The 18896-nt window shown below is 42.5% G+C and overlaps 1 protein-coding gene across 1 annotated transcript; it reads right to left on the bottom strand.

The window, feature by feature from the left end:
* Window positions 1-1311: 1311 nt before the first annotated feature.
* Window positions 1312-18460, bottom strand: NUS1 (NUS1 dehydrodolichyl diphosphate synthase subunit). The gene is made up of 5 exons (XM_086461269.1): window positions 18052-18460; window positions 9321-9443; window positions 6429-6581; window positions 2265-2364; window positions 1312-1539 (listed from the first exon to the last, which is right to left on the bottom strand). The coding sequence occupies exons 1-5, from the start codon at window positions 18458-18460 to the stop codon at window positions 1449-1451; spliced, it is 876 nt and encodes a 291-aa protein (XP_086317395.1). The 3' UTR covers window positions 1312-1448.
* Window positions 18461-18896: the final 436 nt, after the last annotated feature.

The following is an 18896-nucleotide window of genomic DNA, read 5'->3' on the forward strand; positions in this document are numbered from 1 at the left end:
GTATGACAAACAACTGCAGCTAAGAGTTTATGCAATCTGCTTTATAACATCAGATCAAGCTACAACAGTTAAAATACAGTGTTTCACAGAGGCAGACATTCATTTAAAATGTGGCAATTCCCTTTTAAAAGCAGTTGTTTTCCCTTCTTAGTGACATGCCTATCCTGAAGGAGATAAAGCTAGACCCATTTTGAAGAGGGGAAAAAAAAAAAAGGAACACTTCCAGAATGAAGTATCCATCAGTTCTACAGCCTGCAGGGCAGAGGGCTGCAATATTCATGTTGTCTCCAGTAATACAGCTCTGAAGATACGGCTTTGTCCAAATGCCGCTATAAAGACTTTCAATTTCACATTACTTCCAACAATAGGAATGTAACTCGAATAGGGCATTCCACGATGAAGGCCATTCAGCTCATGTATCTATCTAGTTATCTCAGTTTTGAGGCACAGCAGTGCAGCTTCACTTCATCTTCTTTCTTGTCTGCTGCAGGCTCTCATTCAAACTTCTAATACACAGCTCAGAACAAGCCTAACAAAAGGCTTAAGCAGACTCCCCTGCTGGGTACATAAGTACAATAAGCAAGTCACATCAGCCACAGCAACGGACCTAGTCCATTCTCAGATTTTTCAGCAAGTGATGCCAGAGCCTTAGCTAGCTTGTCACCTTACATAAGAATTTTATGGAGAATATATGTATACAAATATACATAGTACTGTTTATGCTTATTCCCTGCAGAAAACTGACATGATGCTAAGAGGAGTTTCACTCAGGGCTGTAGGAATACTTTGATTTTCTTTTTTTTTTTTTTGAGAGAGGTAAAAGGCTGGATGGATAGTGCCACACAGACTGCCTAATCCACCTACAACAGAAGCTTCCATTCCTTTTTAGGGAATCTTCTCAGAATTTCTAGAACTTGATACCTACTGCTGGCTTAGTCACCACAGCCAAGTAGCAGTCTCTATTCTCAGTTAACAGAACTGACCCTTCTGGAACTCACATATTATACAGTAAATATATCTGAAGATAAATGAGGTGATTTGCTCTGAAATGCCTGACCATGAAGAATAAAACAGAAACAAGCTGAGGTGAGAGTTCTTCCTTGAATTTAAGGACCTTCAGGCCATGGAACTCCTATTTAGGTTGTTGCGTAGATTTCACAAGACTTAATTCTTGCACATTCTTGCACTTAAACATGGAAGTGAGGGTAATCCAGCTTTGGACAGATTGGCTTGCAATAATGGTGTTCTTCATAAAGGAATTCTGTGTATTTCCCCCTTCCCATAGATTCTCACACATTCACACAGACTGTCTAGAAAGGTAAGACACTTTATTGAATTTCTTGATAAATTAAGAAAGGACTATGAACCAGACTTATGGGTCACAGGTGCTTGTAAACAGACATCAATCCTTCCCACGGAACGCCTGACTCCACGTGCTCAGCCAGAAGTCACTTTCCCCAGCGTTGCTCACAGGCTGCATAGTGATGGAGGGCAGAGAAAAAGTCTTCATAGCTGATGTTCAGATGGGAAGGCAAAGAACTGAGAAAGCAAGTTAGAAAAGTTAAAATAAGCTTTTATAAACATCACAGAATTTATATGGCCAGTCAGGAAGACCACTACTTAAAGCAAGCTATTCTCTGAGTAACCTTGTGAAGTTTTTCTCAACACTGTTATTATCACTCAAATCTAGTAACTAAACTAGCTGTTCATACCTTGTCATCCTTTAAATCAAAGCCTACCCATTACAGCACACAGGGCACTTCAAATTAGTGGGAAAGTTGGAGAAGCACAGGTCTGCCCAGACATTTAAGTGCCCTACAAATGCTCTCAGATTTAAGAAATACAGCAACTCCAGTCTGTTCAGTTATAGCCAAAATTGGAAAGTAATCCAGAGGCAAGATCATCTTACATTATCCTACTCCCCTTATATCCTTAGTTTCCCTGTTAGAAACCTGTAAGCCACTCAAAATTCTCATAAGGAACACTGACAGAACTAGGATTGGACCACTGAGACTAAACAGTGACAGAAGGTGTTCCTTAAACCTGAAGAGTAAAGCCTGTTGTTGCCTAATTGTGGCTGAAGGAGCAACAATGGAGGTTTGACAAGTTTCATTTAACAGTTTTTAAATACCCTCAAAAATCAATCTCCAGACACCTTTGTTTAGACAGATCTCATATGGCTATTTCCATAAGGTAAGTCACAGAGAGACTTGTTTAGTTAGGTATTATTTCAACCTGTTTCACAGTATTTATAGGCAACTCACACGATCTCTGTCAGTCTGATGTGCCACGGAAGGAATCCTAACGTGCTGTCCACAGGACCGAACTTCAAGACTAAATCAGGATCGGGAAATCCATTTGTACCTGTAAGAACAAGTTAAATTAGGTTTTATTAAATTCACCAGAAGATGTTTTAAATCTAAACCCCAAGACATCCACTTTTTTATTAAATGCATTATTTTTAAGTGAAGTGAAGGTCCTGAGGACAAGTTAACAATTAAAAGCCCGAGAGGACAGACTGGTCTTGCACCACCTGAACAGGACCAGCCAAGCAAAAGACAGGCAGTCACTGTAGGCCCAGCTTCACTGTAATTTTCATGTCAGGTAGTTGGTAAGTTGGTAAGACTTGGTAAGGACGTGATAGGAACAGTTACATTGTTTTGTATAACAGCAAACCTTAACTCTGCTGTTTAAGCTGACTTGTTCTAGTTTTGACTTGGCAAACTTGATTTTAGTAGCGTAGAACATGCTGTACCCTGACCCATACCTGCTACAGTCCTAACTCAACTATGTGGAGTTGAGGCCAAGTAGAGCAAAAGGACTATTAACATAAAAAAATCCTAAGGACATTACACTGAAGAACAACTTGATATCACAGACCATCAAGAAAACAAGTCGTAAAAAACCACCCTGTCAGCTTAATTGTCTCTTTCTCAGTATGGAGCTAGACAATTTCACAAACAATTTTTACTATGAAATTTCAGACAAGCTGTTGCAGATGACACCTTTCTGGTTAGATGAGTGAGGAAGAACAGGGCAGTGTTTTTATCTTCTTTTTCCTGTTACTAAGTAGATAGCATGGCCCATCCCAGGGCAGGACTAGGTAACACTGAAGGACTTCACTAGGTGCCCACTCTTACCACCCATACCTTAAAACCCCAGTCACTGTTGTTCCGCTAGTGACAGCATCCTACTGATCTTCCAAGGTTGAAGATAACCAGCAGCCAAACGACACTGTCTCCCTTCCTTACGCTTCTGCCATGCCTCAGCTACTCCAGGCTAAAACTGACAGGTAGGCAGTAAGCTCAGAACTAACAGCACAGCCTTCCCTGGTAATTCTAGCAAGCTGATTAGGGCAATGTATGAAAATCAGTATAGCAGCCCAAGTAACCCAAGAAGATAGGTACATGAAGAACAGCTTATCTAACTCATCTGAAAAGCATTCCAGCAGTCATAACCCTACTTTGCTGTAATGCTGCAATTAGTCATGATTACTGCATACTATTTCTTGTTACCCCTTCCATTATCCACGAATTCTACAAGTTAACCGCAACAGTGCTTACATTGTATAAGGCCTATCTTTACCAGATAAAGTTTAATCCTGCCTATTTGTTCTGAACTTCAGATGTTACTTGTCAATTCTTTTCTCACTTGCTTAAAAGAAAACCCAAAACTGTCAAGAGCCTTTTACAAGTTTAGTTGTAGAGAAACTTGACTTTGCGAGTAAGAGAACAGGAAACTGAGATTTCGCTCTGCCCAGTCTTGAAACTGAAGCTGGAGATTTCAAGAAGTTCACATGCTCCCTCCCTACTGAATTGTCAGAACAGTAACCCTTTTACCAAAGGTAAAGAAGCTATTTTCCCAAGCACGTGCATTTCTAAGGAAGGACAAAGTATTTAGATACGAGTACCTTGTGCCACAGTCCTAATCTTATCTCAAAGTTAAGAAAACAATTATAAAGCAAAAGCCACTTATGTGTTCAGAAGCTAGCATGTTAGTATGAAAGAGCTTTGCAGGGAAGCAGTGAATACTTAAGAGGTGGGGACTCTGGAGGAAGTGGACAGCTTTACTCATCAGCTGATTCAGTAGCTGAGTACTCCTCAGCTGGCCAGTTCAGCAGCAGGATCTTCAACACTGCAATGGCTCAGGAAAAGACCTTCAGAGAGCCCAGTTAATGCTAATATTTCCTTCTGGTTCCTATCTGAAGGAAAATGAAAACGTACACTGTAGTATTGCCACCAGAATAGCCTACTCAAAACACAGTACTGTGCTTTCCACTCTGCATCTATTTCTCTGCCTAAACACATCAATGTTACAGATACTTTACATGTGGAAGCTCCCTCACAGCTGCTTAGCATTACAGCACTCTTCAAATTTAGCACAACAAGATAGAAGGATTTGGGAAGCAGACTGAAAAAAAAACCCAGGCCAAAAGACTTTGACACTCAAGGGATAGGAACCTGGCAACATCCCTTCTAGGTCAGGAGTTCTGTGAGGGGAACATGAAGGAATTTGTAGAGCTGACAGTGCTACCCTTCTCTTCTCCACATAGATTTTGCAGGGCAACTTGCACAGCCTTAACTGATAGTCATGTTCTTTACTGGGAAGGCAGACGACAAGTAGAGAAAGTATTATAATGCAGCTGGCACTTTTCTGAAAAGAAGGTGGTTAGCTGAGGCATTGCTCAGAAGAAAGAACTCTTACACTGAAGAAAACTGAAGCTGTAAGAATTAGAGCAGGACTGCCAGAAAAGCTACATGACAAGCTAGAACCATGCCATTTTAGAACTAGACTTCAGTATTTGCATCCTAAATATGAACAGAAAGTTTCAAAACTACATTATCAGGTATTTAAATCAAAATGTGAAAGAAAAACTTACAGAAGTCACCATGAACACAAATCCTAAAAATATAGGTACTCAAGTACTGCTTTTCAGAACTCTCTCAACTTAGATCAGGAACTCACAGATGTTTACATTCAATACCTGTCCATTAAGGATACACAGAAACTAAGTAGTTCCATATGCTGCTGCTAAATAAGTCATGAAACAGTAGTTCTTCACCAACTGCCCTAAATATTAAAATCAAGCAAGTTAATAAGCAGGACCAGTTATAGATATCCTTAGTTATTAGCCACATAGATTAATCAGCCCATTTTCAAAGCTTACAGTTTTGATAGAAGAATCTAGGAGATTTTTTTTCCTGTGCTTAGTTATCATGCATTACTTGAACAATAAATCTGCTCAGCTTAAGACCAGACCTAATACTTTTAACATATCCAGCCACTTAAATGCACGGACAGAAGATCATGAACAAGTGTTTGAGAAGCTCCACTTGAACATCACTGGCCAAAATACATATGTGGGTATCAACTGTCATCAGTTCTTCACTAAACAACCAACTGTTTTACAGATGCAATTATTAGTTTCCTTAAATCACCTTTGGGGTATAACAGGATAGATGTCCAAGCTGCTTCTTCAGGTGACTTATTTAATACATTTAATAATTCCATTACAGTGAGAAGCTATCATGCAGCATGCTGACAACAGTGATAGAATTCAGTCTGAACTTAAGATTAAAACGCCCAAACTGTCACAGTAGTCAGTCTGCAGGGCAATTCAGCTGACCACCCATTTGAGGAAAGAAAAAAAATAAAAAAACACTCTCTAAAGTCTAATTAACAGGAGCCACAGTAATGTGCTTGCACACATCCAAGCTGAAGTGTGCAATCTGAAACCTGAACCCTGCCAAGCTAATTACAGCTACAATTAACACGCATGGATCACCTAGGAAAGCCGAGCAACTATTACAGCTCCATAGCACCACTGGGGAAGTGGAAGCTTATTCCAAACTACTTCTCCCAGGAGCGAGATTAGGGCAGCCCTGCCCTTCTCACAGCTATTGCACATAGCCACGCACCTCAGTGCAGTCAGTAATCTGCTTAGTAATGAAGATAACCAAGTAGTGTGGGTTATACAGCAGCAAAAGATCAACAAGTGCTCTACCATTTGCACTCAGGGTGGTAGTTAGGCAGCAGTAACAGCTTTAATTGCTGTAACTAGCTCTGGAAAAGACTCTGCCCATACCTAGGTTTGCAGCATGCTAACTTGCAAGAAATTAAATCTAAGTTATAATAGTCTAGTTTCAGGTGATCTCAGCAGTACTTCTTTCAGAAAGCTCATGGCAGAACATCCCACAGAGGCTGTAAACTCTGAAAGGCTGACTTTTTTTTTTCTTCTGTTTAAAGAAAAAGCTCAAAAGGGAGTAAACCAGTAAGAAATTCTTAGCGGAAGCCTAACAGCAATAATCATAACCTACCCTGATAGACTAAGCCTCAAGATGCATACGTTCCAAGCAATAAATATACTAGAAAACAAATCTGTTAGAAATACTCTTTCCCCTCCTCCCCACAGACAATGTCATACTTACTACTTAATAAGTTGTCTAACACATTCACATCCAGGTCTGTGTGTGTTCTTTGCTGCTGTGCTACCAACTGACAAAAGTTCTGAGCAGCTTTTACTATGTCTGCTTTTCCATCTTCCGGAGACAGCACCTTCAATGCAGATTGGCAATTTAAAACTGAAAGTACAAAACACAGTTTAAAAGCAAAAGAAATATAGCTGTTTTGAATGTGCTTTAGATATTCACAGGATACGGCTGAAAGTAACTTGTAGTCTACTTGATGTATTACACAACTAGTCATAGATTTACCTCATCCATCTCTTACAGAAGTGGGTAAGAGTCTTCTGGATTTGCTCTATTACTAAAGCGCAAGTTTAAAGCGACTATTTTGAGGAGTCTTGTGAAAAGTGGTTTCATTAATGTCAGTCTTGAAACGTAGAGTCTTCCAGGGAATTTGCATTGGTTCTTATGCTGTCAGGCAAAGCAGCCAGAGGACGGTGCCTAGATAGTAATTTGGGGGCAGGTAAGCAACACAGAAAGACTTGCAGTTCAGGGAAAGGAAAAAAATATCTAACTCCTACCCTAAGAGAGGAAGGTGTTTTAACAGCTTCTGCAGACATTCATGTGATACAATGATTAAGCTGAGGCCTTCCCTGAATATGATCACAGGATCTTTCAGCAGCACTTCAAAACTGATGCAAGAGTTACAACATTGATCGAAGATTGCTAGAGAGAAACTAGGAACCAGATCATAGTACTGGAATTCAGCCATTAATCTGTAATTATGTCATTGTGAAATGCCATAATTGAGGGTGTTTCACACCAATCTTATTGTCTACACTACTGTGAGGTAAGAGTCTTCTCATGCTACATGACTTGCATCATTGTGAGTTCTGATAAGGTGCTCAAAAGGTGCCCAAGAGGTGAACTTACCAAGGAAGCTGAAGGTTACAGATAGTGTACTAGACCCAGCTTGAAGTAATTGGGTTAAATACTAGTGGGTGGACACAGTACTTACACAGAACTTACGAGAGTTATAACCAGATATTTAAACAATAGCGTTTCTTAAAACTGCAGAACCTGACTGCAAAGGACAACAGAATACAGTCAGAAGACTCATAAGAACACCTAAAACCACCTCTTAGTCTATCCCAAGACACCACAATGAAAATAATCGTTCCTTGATATTGTTTGCCATATGTCCTGTGTTAAAGATTATTTCTCTAATAGTGTTCATAAATGTAAGACATGTCATTTTGCTTCTCAGAAGAAGTGAAACATTGCAATTTAATATTATAAACTGGATAGATGTCAACTTGTTCAGTTCAAAGTATAAAGCATCTGATTACAACTGTGGAGCCTTCTAAGTAAGAATGAAAAATTCTAAAGAACAGAACACACCTCTGCTTTTCATGGTTTGCAGCACAAAAGGTTCCCAAGACTTAAATGTACCCTTTCAGTCAGCAAGTCTGAGCAGTCTTTCAGTAGTTCATTTGGTCTGGACATAAATATCCCAATTTAGGTAACTGCAGCTAAGTATGCTACCATTTAGGACAATAACAGCATGTCTACTCCATTTTCTCCTGCTTATTTCAACCTTCACAGGAATAAAGAGAAATAATGTGAAACTTGGGTGTTTCCACAGAAATGCTAGCACCTTAGCCTAAGTTATAAGGCAAGTTTCTGCTACAACATTGGACTTCATACTGAAAAACTGGTGCAAAGGATCTCTCCGTCCTATCAGCTCTTGTAGGGGATGCAAAATTCAGCCAGCAGCATCTTAAATACAGCTAAATTTACTACAGCTTGTCAAGTGTAGTCTTTTCTTAAGTCTTTGAACTATGTGATATGATTGTTTTAAAACATAAGGTTGTTTTTCTTTTTTTATTACGAGACCTATTTAAATATTATGAGTTGTAGTTAGGAGAGCTGCAAGTATCAGCCCACCCCTCTAAGGCAAAGGCCTTCTTTAGTAAGTACATACAACCATGGAATGGTTTGGGTTGGAAGGGACCTCAAAGACCATCTAGTTCCAACTCCCCTGCCATGGGCAGGGACACCTTCCACCAGACCAGGTTGCTCCAAGCCCCATCCAGCCTGGCCTTGAACACTGCCAGGGAGGGGGCAGCCACAGCTTTTCTGGGCAACCTGTGCCAGTGCCTCACTGCCCTCACAGTGAAGAATTTCTTACCAATATCTAATCTAAATCTCCCCTCTTTCAGTTTGAAAGAGCTACCTCTCATCCTATTACTACACCCCCTGGTAGAGAGTCCCTCCCCATCTTTCCTGTAGACCCCCTTTACATGCTTGTGATTTACTACATTTTGAACAGAGTTCTAGTGTTTGTGTTTGTCAGCACACCTAAGTGAATACTTACAGCAGATAGTATTGAATAAGGAACATAACCTTGAAACATATTCCTGTTTTCCACTACTTCTACATGCAACAGCTGCTATCGCACATTACGCATTGCCATGACAACCAGCAATTTCACTCTTTCCCTTCTTCCTCCCCACTTCGAGGTATAAGTTTGGAAAGACTGAAGCACGCACATTGGTAACCTGACATCAGTTCCCTTGCATTTACTCCAGTGCTTTTTCAACTCTCAGCAAAAGAATTCATCTCTCAAACAGTGGGAAGTTGAGCAACACTGATGCACTAAATGAGTCATGGCTAAAGGGAAGATTAGACTACCCAGTAATGCCCATTATGGGAAGGAGAGAACGCTTAGTTAAAAACAAATAAGCACATGGGAAGTTTCATGCTAGGCCAGGAAGGTTGCATGTGTTCTGATAATCAGTGCTTAATGAAGGAAAAGGTCACTGTGCACAGGAATGTGTTTAAGTAAAAGCAGAGTTATGACATATACACAGCTACTTAAGAGCCATACCAACCCCACCTTGCAATTCATCTTACCTTGATCCGCTTTGTCTTGATTCGCAAATTCCACGGTGTACTTGGAGCAGTCTAGTCCTAAGAGTTCTTGCTGCTGTTTTAAAATTTCATCCATCAATCTTGAATTATTCCTCTTGAAAATACCTTTAAGAAAGGTTGCATGTCAGCCAACTCCTATAAAAAGTGTGCTACAAAACAAATCTGACGCTAGCCAGGAAGAAAAAAGGAATCGGGTAGTCAGTACTGGTTTCAAACTGGAGTTCACAAGCTCAATAAGAATCCAAAGCAAAGGGTACTACACGTGACTAATTTCAGTGACCTTGGAAAGACAACTCATGTGCTTTTGTTCCTCTTTCACTCAGCCTGATTTAAGTAGCAAGCTGCAACTGCATAAGGGATAGCTTAAGACTTACTGAATTGTCATTAGCTTCTAGCAACAGTTTGAGATAGCAATACCCCACCAGCATAGGACTGTCAAGTCAAATTAACACCAAGTTTCATCAATGTCCATGCTGCTATAGATTTTCAGCTTAAGTCTGCTAGCACTTACTGCCACACCATGAAGGCTGCAGGCTTACAAAGCAAGTCACCACAAAGCTAGAGCCAGAAGACTAAATCAGCCTATAGGTCCACAGCAACTGTCCACTCTTATGCCATGGCCAACACCACGGATTTCCTCATACAAGGATTTCACAAGCTCTGTGTTCCAAGGAGGTAAAGCAGTCCCCAAGGCCTTTTTATGCTTACATGTTAATGGTAGACACATTCTGAGTGCAGCAGATTACAAAAACTTGCTTAACCAAACATACCTGAGTTCCTGTTCCAAAATAAATTCTAATTCTTGAGACACAACACAACTATATCTAATTAAAAGCTACAGTAAAAATTAATCATTACAGTTTAAATATTTACAATGGAAAAGCGTGGCTAGGCATATTTACTCAGGAACTGGTAACGCTTTTATCACGTTGTATTCATGGCTGTTACCAGGAGCCTAAGTTTCATTCAGAAATCCCATGTCAATCACTTCTGTTGACCAGTCTAAAAATGCCCACACAATCTTACAAGATACACTGAACTTGTATACAATTCTATGATAAGGCTTACGATTCATCACCTCAGCCTGATTCTGGGATTAAAAAACTACTACAAACAGCAGTTTCCACATCCTTAGCGGTCAAACGATGTATAAGCATCCAGTTAAGACCGTAATATATTAGGAGTTAGTCTGCAACATGAAGTGATAAACACATTTATTTAATACACTAGCCTTTGGGCCTAGCAAGTTAGTATTTTTTTTATACAGGCTTCATTAGAGTTTTTAATAGGTGGCATCTGGTTTTCCTCCCATCCTGTATACTTCCTGCAAAAAAAGTCATTTACTTTATTACACAAGTGTTAGTGATACTTATAACTGATTTCACATGGTGTCAGACAAGCAAATCTCAGTAAGGCAGCAACCCTGATAGGGGGGAAAAAAAAAGTGTTAGAATACTTTCACTAAATCTAAACTAAAGTTAAATTTTTACACTTTGTGCTCCTGCTTACTAGTGTAGATTCATACATATTAGATATTGAGAATGCTGCTTTGAATAATACTGTTTGATACAACTCTAGTTGTTTTGTGCTATAGATAGGACTGAGTGTCTTTCTTACACTTAAGGTCAGCAGCAGTGCAGCTACTGCAATTCCTAATCCCACACCATCTTCAAGAACTGTACGAGACTGCATGTACCTCACCCCTAAGAGCCATTTGACTTCCATCCATTTCTCAAGATGAGAAAAATACCAACTATGTTCAATATTCAGAAAAAGAGTTGGCATAATTAGGAGAGAGTCCCTGTCCAGGAAACAGACAGCTGCTCTCTTCTTCCCCTTGCCCATCCAACACTAATAAGACCAACTCTTTTCTCTTGCAAAGTTGTTGCCTATTCCTGTCAAAGGCTGGAAGAACAGATTTAAGAATCCGCATCCTAGCTCTAAAGTAAATGAAGACATTGAGGATAACAGGTAGAAGAACAGCCTAAGATGCTTACTGCTCGTGAAAAAGCACATCAGATAAAGGACATGGGCCAGCTCTGAAGTGAAGGTCCTTAATACACACAGTGGATACTGAAGACATGCTAGATGTGTTCTTGAGATTTATCTCAATGTCACCAGTATTTCCCTTCTGCTCTCCTCATTTATCTCACCCACCTCCTTAGTAGCTCAAACCCGTGCCCTGTGCTGCTCTTGGAATAGTTTAACATAAACTGAAGCTGCTGTAGTTGTACTGTAAAGCTGTAGTATGTCTTTCTTAGAAAGGTCTCCACACCAACCTTGACACCTGCAGAAAAGATCCTGAAGCACATCAGAAGGTAGTAAACACCTAAACTCACTCAAATTTTCATTTAAAACCAATAGCATTTGGGAACTTCACTCGTTCAGTGTTTCTCACTCAGTGCACAGGAGACTTTTTCTTGCGAGCGCATGTGATGGCAAAACACAGTCCTGCCAGAGGCGATGTACAGGGTCAAATTCACATTTGGCTTTAAAAACTATTTTACATGGTTGTGGCTCAGACATACACTCCCTTCCCTTTCAGTACCTCAAAACCACATTTGTTGACAAGCTGTATTTTTTTAAAAACTTTAAAAATATATCCAAGTTAGTTCTGGAAGATGCTGTTGCTAATTTATTCATGATAAATATAGTAAACAAGAGTGCACGAGTAGATCAACTCACTAAGAGAATTCAAGTGTTCCTAGGCAGCAAGATTTAAATCTTGATTTAATGCTACCTTCAAATTTTGTTCACAGCCTTCCACATAAGTTGAAAGCAAGTCCATAATAGGATTTTATCATTATAGAAAGTTAATGTTTGACAAGAGGTCTAATAAATTTTAGCAATACAACAGGTGTTTGCTGTTAAGTGGAGACAATTTCAGCCCTACTACTATTTCTAATACGGAAGACAAACATGAAATTGTCATTATTATTATTTCTCATTAGAAACAATTTTTGGTTTTGAAAAGCAAAACCAGTTTTGTTCAGTCAGAACTCTGGAGTCTTTGCAAGCTGGTGCAAATATGTATATTCCCACAAATTAAGTGGTTTAAGAATTACGCATATTTAAGCATGGCCATTCCCAAAGCATAAAAGTATAAATCTTCAGGGTTTTTTGTTGTTGGTGGTGGTTTTTTGGGTTTGGTTTTGTTGTTTTGTTTTGTTTTTTTTAAACTACTGAGAATGTATGAGCTCTTTCTAGGGAAATTCTTGTTTTTACAACACAAGTTGAAAACCTGCTGCTTGATCATTAGGCCCCATTAAAGCTGAGGCAAACCAGAAGTGTTTCGGCTTCCTGCAGTAGTCCTCCCATGACAGAGGTCTTTTCTAGGGCATGTGCCTTTTGCTCAGTTTTACAATAGTCACAAGCCATGCCCCTCTGCAATCAGCTGTGGTGTTGCAGTATTTGATCCGGATTAGAGACTGGCAAATGCAGCTTGCAATTGAGAGGCTGTGAGTTCAGCAGACACAAGGCTCAAAACTGACAGGAATTGCAGACTGGAGGGGAACAACTGACACAGAGAAACACCAGGTGGTGTCAACCACTTGTTTGTCTGGCTAGGCTATCACAGGCACCACCTGTTAATGCCTTTGTAGCATCTCAAAGTTCAACATTCTCACTTGTCCTGCTTTTTAAAGCAGCAGAATCTGGTGAAACACAGAGGAAGTCAACTCTTCTTTACCAGGGAAGACCTTAATCAAAGTTAAGCCAAGGAAAGAATACTTTCCACAGAATTTAGTTATTTGCTTTTTCTCAACCCCCTTCCAATGCCAACAAGGGAAGAGTCATAAGGTAACAAGTCTGTTTTAAGCATCAAACTATCAACAGCTTGAGAAACATCAAATCACAACCCACTTCAAATAATGTTCGTGCAAGAAACTGTTTTAACATATGAACAACTTCTGCCTACATCCTTGTGTTGGCTCATGCTGGTTGCAGTTTAATGGAGGAAAGCAAGGTTTGAGTCATTACACTGGATCTCACAAAATATGGAGAGCTAGAAAAAAATATATTAGGCTTGTCTACTCCAAGAGCCTGAAAAAAACATAATCCAAGTCTGAAAGTGGCTGAAGTCACCGCACATTAAAGCCACTTAACCTAGCACTAACCAAATAGGAAGAATTCAAGTCAGAACTTAAAAGTCACTCGTAGGTGACCATTCCTCCCACATTTCTTCTTGGAGGGACATTCTGTACCAGGAGAACATGAGCTCATCAGCAATCGAGAGAAGAGATACTACTTTTATCTTACCCACACCTATAAGGAAATCACCTTCTATGGATTAGCATTAGCCCTTTTAATAAATGTGGTCTGAGGACTCCTCCCAGCTCAACACCAAAACACAATTGTTGAACACAAAAGTTTCACATGGGTGAAGACCCACAGCAGATGTCACATTATTCTGGTACCTTAAAAGTGTTACTGTGATACAGAGCCACAACACATTTATCTCCCCCCATAAAATGAACACACTGGACACTCAGAAAGCTTTATGGATTGGTCAGATCGACTAAGCTACCAAGTAATTTGGAACAGACTAAAAGCCTATGTTTGGGGCTAATGAAATAATTTCTTTTGCTTACTGCAGTACTCTATCCTTTCAAAGAATTTCTAAGATAAAATTGGTCAGCAGTAAAGCAGTTCACTGGAAAACAAAACCCAGGATGAAGAAATGCAAGTTCTCAATACATTTGTACTATGAGTTTTAAAAGATCTTCAACCCAAAGCATCTATTCAGGAGCCCAAAGTACTCAAATGCCAAGACTCAGTAAGCTGCCAAAAAGCACTCTAGACTTGTCCCAAACTATTTCAAGGAAGGTTCACTGATGGACAGAAGTAACACTCAAGCGAGCCCTTGAGTGACAAAGTAACAGAAGAAAGTTAAAGTATATGACACTGGTCAAAGGCTTCTGCTCCACAGAAGGCATTTTAACTGCCACTATATAATTGCATAATCACTGCCTTCTGACTGTGAGAAGGCTGCATTATTTCCTCAGAGATAAGGTCTTGACCAGCATGGCTGGATTTTCTACCAAGTAACAGAAACAAATTTATTTCGACAGAAATAAATCCTTGATCAAAAAACCTAAAATTTTAGTCAATCTGGATTTAATAAACAGAGCACATATAGTAGCATTAAGTTTATTATGGCTTTGTTCTGCTGCATGTCAATGAAAACTGGGAGAATGAAAAGGGCCCCTAAACACCAGAAGCAGTAAAAGCATCCCACCTTAGGCCTTGATGCCTGCTGGAGCAGGAGAGGAAATCTCAGTTTTGAGCACTGCAACTCATAGCATCATATATTTTGACACCAAAGTACACAGAAACATCCCAACCATTCTATGATTCTATTTAGTCATTTTGTTAAAAATACAGAAATTCACTACTATAAACAAATAAACAGCTTATCTGGCACTTCCTTAAAGCACTTCATGCTTCCCTCTCTTCCTATAGAAGGGGCAATTAAGGACACATTTTTAATCTAAGCCTTCCGCAGGAAACTGACACAGTATTTCTTCCCAAAAACACAACCATGGGAGACCACTCTTGGAATCAAAATTTCCTGTTGCAATGAGAAGAATCTTAGTACTACAAATATGCAATGAAGGCAAAGGAAACAAACTGAAGTATACCTCACTACATCTAACACAGATTCAGAGCACCTGTCATTGCATTTCCTTCTCCACAGACAGCATCAGTGGGGACAACAGATCTTTGGTAAGTCAATAGCTGGCACAATTGTATGAACACAGAACCTTACTGAAGCAGCTCAGCAGACCAAAAGTAAGCCTCACCACCTGAGAAGATGAAAACAAGTGCACAGTGTAGTTAAGGTTCACCCTCTGCTACTGGTAAGAGCAAGCTGTACCTGATTTTATTCACCTTCACCATATCAATGTTACCGCTGAGGGTTCCAGACATCACTATTATTCAGAACCAGATTTAGCAACAATGGTGACATCCTACTTAATGACAAGTCTACCTGGAAACACTGTACGCTCAATCCAGACACTGTAAGGAGCTTAGCACCAACAGAAAGACAACATATCTGCTATTACCAGAAGCAAGCATATACTCAAGCCATATGAATAACTACTTGCTCGTTCTCTGAAACCAGTTTAAAATGCTCAGCTGACATGATGCTGTGCAAAGAGCAGTTGTGGCTGCTATCCCAGAAAACCCACTGAACACCCGTGAAGAACATGCATGGTAATGGCAGTCTCATCAACTGTTTGGCAAAAGGCACCGACTTAAAACATTTTAGTTGCTCACATTGTCCTGCCTTCTTCAATTATGCTCCAACAAACTGGAATTCAAGCTGGCAATTAAACCAGCATATCCGGGTATCAAAGGACTAACAGAAGAATGAACTACCGAAAAGGATTATGTCTTGATACTGAAGTCACGAGATCATAGCTCTATTTTCAGATTTCAAAGGTGTTAACAAAACCTCTTAATATGCAACTTTAGCATGAATGTAACAACACATGGAAACAGCAGCAGATAATCTCCAAGGTATTTTTTCTGAACTGCTAATAAAGACATTTGTTCTGCAAGGTTATTTCAGCTACACTGCTCTTCAAAGCCTTGTCATTTCTGGTCATCATATTTACAGTCTTGTAACAATCGGTCTTAGACCTGACTGGATCTCAACACGTGTGCTAGAGAAGTAGAAGTAGCTTCTCCACAATGAAGGCATCAGACCCTACAACAGCGCTGGCTCCTCCCTGTCAGACAGGATCTCGGCGACAGTGGCTACCTAAGCATTGGCTGGTGCCTTCTCCCTCCTCCGTGCTGAACAGTTGCACAATGAGCAAGCTGAAGACCAAGACCACCAAGTAACACGACCCCCAGCTGGATCTGTTCCTCGATTCAGTTCTCATACGTACAATTTGTGCAGCACAATGCAGGGATCTAAAAAAGACCTAAGCATACATGCATAACATATTAGGCAATACTGCAGATGGCTTATTTGAGGTTTGACAGAAATTAGAGAACCTGTACAATAAAATGTCTGTCTTCAGGCTATGAGGGAAACCCTCACTCTTCCTTGGTACTAACATTTGCTCTGCAGTGTTTAACCTGTTTGAATACTTTCCAACTTGAGAGCAAAAAATGTCAACACATTAATGGCTTTTCAGAATGTGCTATTGTCTTTGTCCTTGAGATGTTATGCAAACATTTTATACCATTCCTTGACTTTCAAATGAGGAAGTATTCTCCCACTGAAACACAACATACCCAAGTTCCCCAAATGCCCTGAACAGATGGTCAGTTTAAACTGCTAAGTGACTGGTATTAAGCCTAGTCTCTTAAAAAGATCTCAGAGAAGCTAGAGAAAGCCAAACCACTTGAGTCTGGCATCACATACAAAGGACCAGGCACGAAACAGAAACATTAATGGCAGTGATTTAAAAGAAAAAAATAAAATCACAAATGCTTCGCAGGGAAAGGCCTGCATACCTCAGATGCTTTTGCACACTTGACAACAATAGATCCCACCTACTTACTTGGGATGCACTGTTGAGTTTTTCCTGAAAGAGCACTAGAGGACAACTGTTACAAGCTGCACCTCTAACCTGGCATATATCTACAGAGTTAATTTAACTTGCATGACGTCTCCAGACAGCCATCCAAAGTAACAGTTAAACAGCGATCTCCTACAGTCTCACCATTGACAGGAAGGGCACAAGGCTCTTCATCACGAAGCTTTCTCCTCTGGAGAACACAGGACACAGTCCACCTCATGTATTAGCCCTTCTGAGCCGATAGTTTGCCTACTCTCAGTTAGGGATCATCTCTCAACAGCTGGGTAGAAAGCTTCACCTACAAATATCTTGGATGTGGCTGGTTTCATCTCCTCAGTAGGAAGGGATAGGTATGAGGAAGACAGAATTGTTCCATGATTATTCCACAGGATGTTAAATCCAAACTCTGAGCTTATCTTTAAGATACTCAGTGATACAGAATCAACATCTCCACAAGAATGAGAGTCCAACAGTCTTACACCCGAGACCCAGTAATGAGCAAAATCACACAGCAGATATGAAAAAACAGCAAAGTTTTCACAAGCACTGGCTCAGAGTTAACTCAAATGTCATGCAGCACCACTCCTTATACCAAATGCAGACCATGTAATTTTACAGTACAGACAACACACAGAACACGCATGTTTATATTTAGCTACCTTTCCATCCCGTCTCTTCACACGAGAAGGCGTACACGAAAATAGATAGCTACCCTCACTCATCCACTTCTGGCAGTTCAGACACAGCTCACGAACAGAGGTTGTAGGAGCAGGCAGCCTAACGCTCTCATACGCTAACAGTCCGTACCCTGCACAGCCATGCCTCTCGGGTGGCAGCAGTTCCCGCCAGCCCATGGCTGGGGCCAAGGCTCTGGGAAGGCCCCACCACCCGCCCCCTCCAGAGCGTAGACAGGACCGGGTCACCCCGACACCTGGGGCACTTCCCAGGCCCACCAGGGCGCGGAGCTCTGCAGCGGCCGAGCAGCTCCAGGGGAGGGGGAAGGAGCGGCCAACGACAAGGCTGCCACCCGGCTCGGGTAGATCCCCGGCAGAGGGAGACCCCCCTGGCTCCGCGCCGGCGGCGCGGCGGGCCCAGGCGGCGGCTGCCTGCCAGGAGGCGCTCCCGGGAGGCGGCCATCGCCCGGACTGGGGCACCCCCGCGGTACCACCCCCGCTCACCATTATGGTCGTAGACGCTGACGTAGGAGATGCCCACCGCCATGCACCACACCACCAGGCTGGCCATGTCCGCGTAGCTCGGCTCCTCCTCGGTCACCACCAGCCCCATGTGCACCGGCAGCTTCTGCAAGGTCCGCCCGTCGGAGCGCCACCGCTGCCGGCCCTGCGCCGCGCCCCCGGGCCTCGGCCGCCTCCGCGCCGCGCCGGCCTTGCGGAAGGCGAACGCCCCGGCGGCGGGCGCCAGGAGGGCGCAGGAGGCGGCGGCGGAGGCGGCGCGGCGCCAGAGCCAGGCGCGGGGCCCGGCGGCGGCGCGGCCGCGCAGGCAGGCGAGCAGCGCGCGCTGCAGGCAGAGGAGGGCGCGCAGCAGGGCGTGCAGCGCGCGCCACGCCAGCCCGCCCGCCCCGCTCATGGGGGGCGCGCGACGCGGGGCGGCGGCGGCGCCAACCGACAGGAGCGCGCGGGGCAGCGGCGCGGGACCGACCGGGGAGAGGGACCGGGGGGGGGGGAATGGATGGACGCGCCTCAGCCGCAGCGCGCCGCCCGCCTGGCCGCCGCCATCCCCTCACTGAGTCCGCGTCCCCCGCCCGGCAACAGCCACCAGCGCGGCCATCTTCCTGCCGCCCCGCCTGATCTTTCACCTCTCACCCCGCCACACGCAAGGCGCCCGTTGGCCGCCAGGCAGGCTGTCGTCACTTCCGTCCGCGGAGAACGAATGACGTGGCCCTAAGATAAGGGACAGGGAGGGGCGAGGAGGGGAGGGGAGGCGAGGCTGTGAGCGACCAGGGGCGGGGCGGGGCGGGGCGGGGCCGAGTCCCGCCCTTCGGGAGTGGGCGGGGTCTCGGGGC

This window comes from Leptosomus discolor, chromosome 2 (assembly GCF_034619465.1).
Source record: "Leptosomus discolor isolate bLepDis1 chromosome 2, bLepDis1.hap2, whole genome shotgun sequence".
Taxonomy (NCBI): Eukaryota; Metazoa; Chordata; class Aves; order Leptosomiformes; family Leptosomidae; genus Leptosomus; species Leptosomus discolor.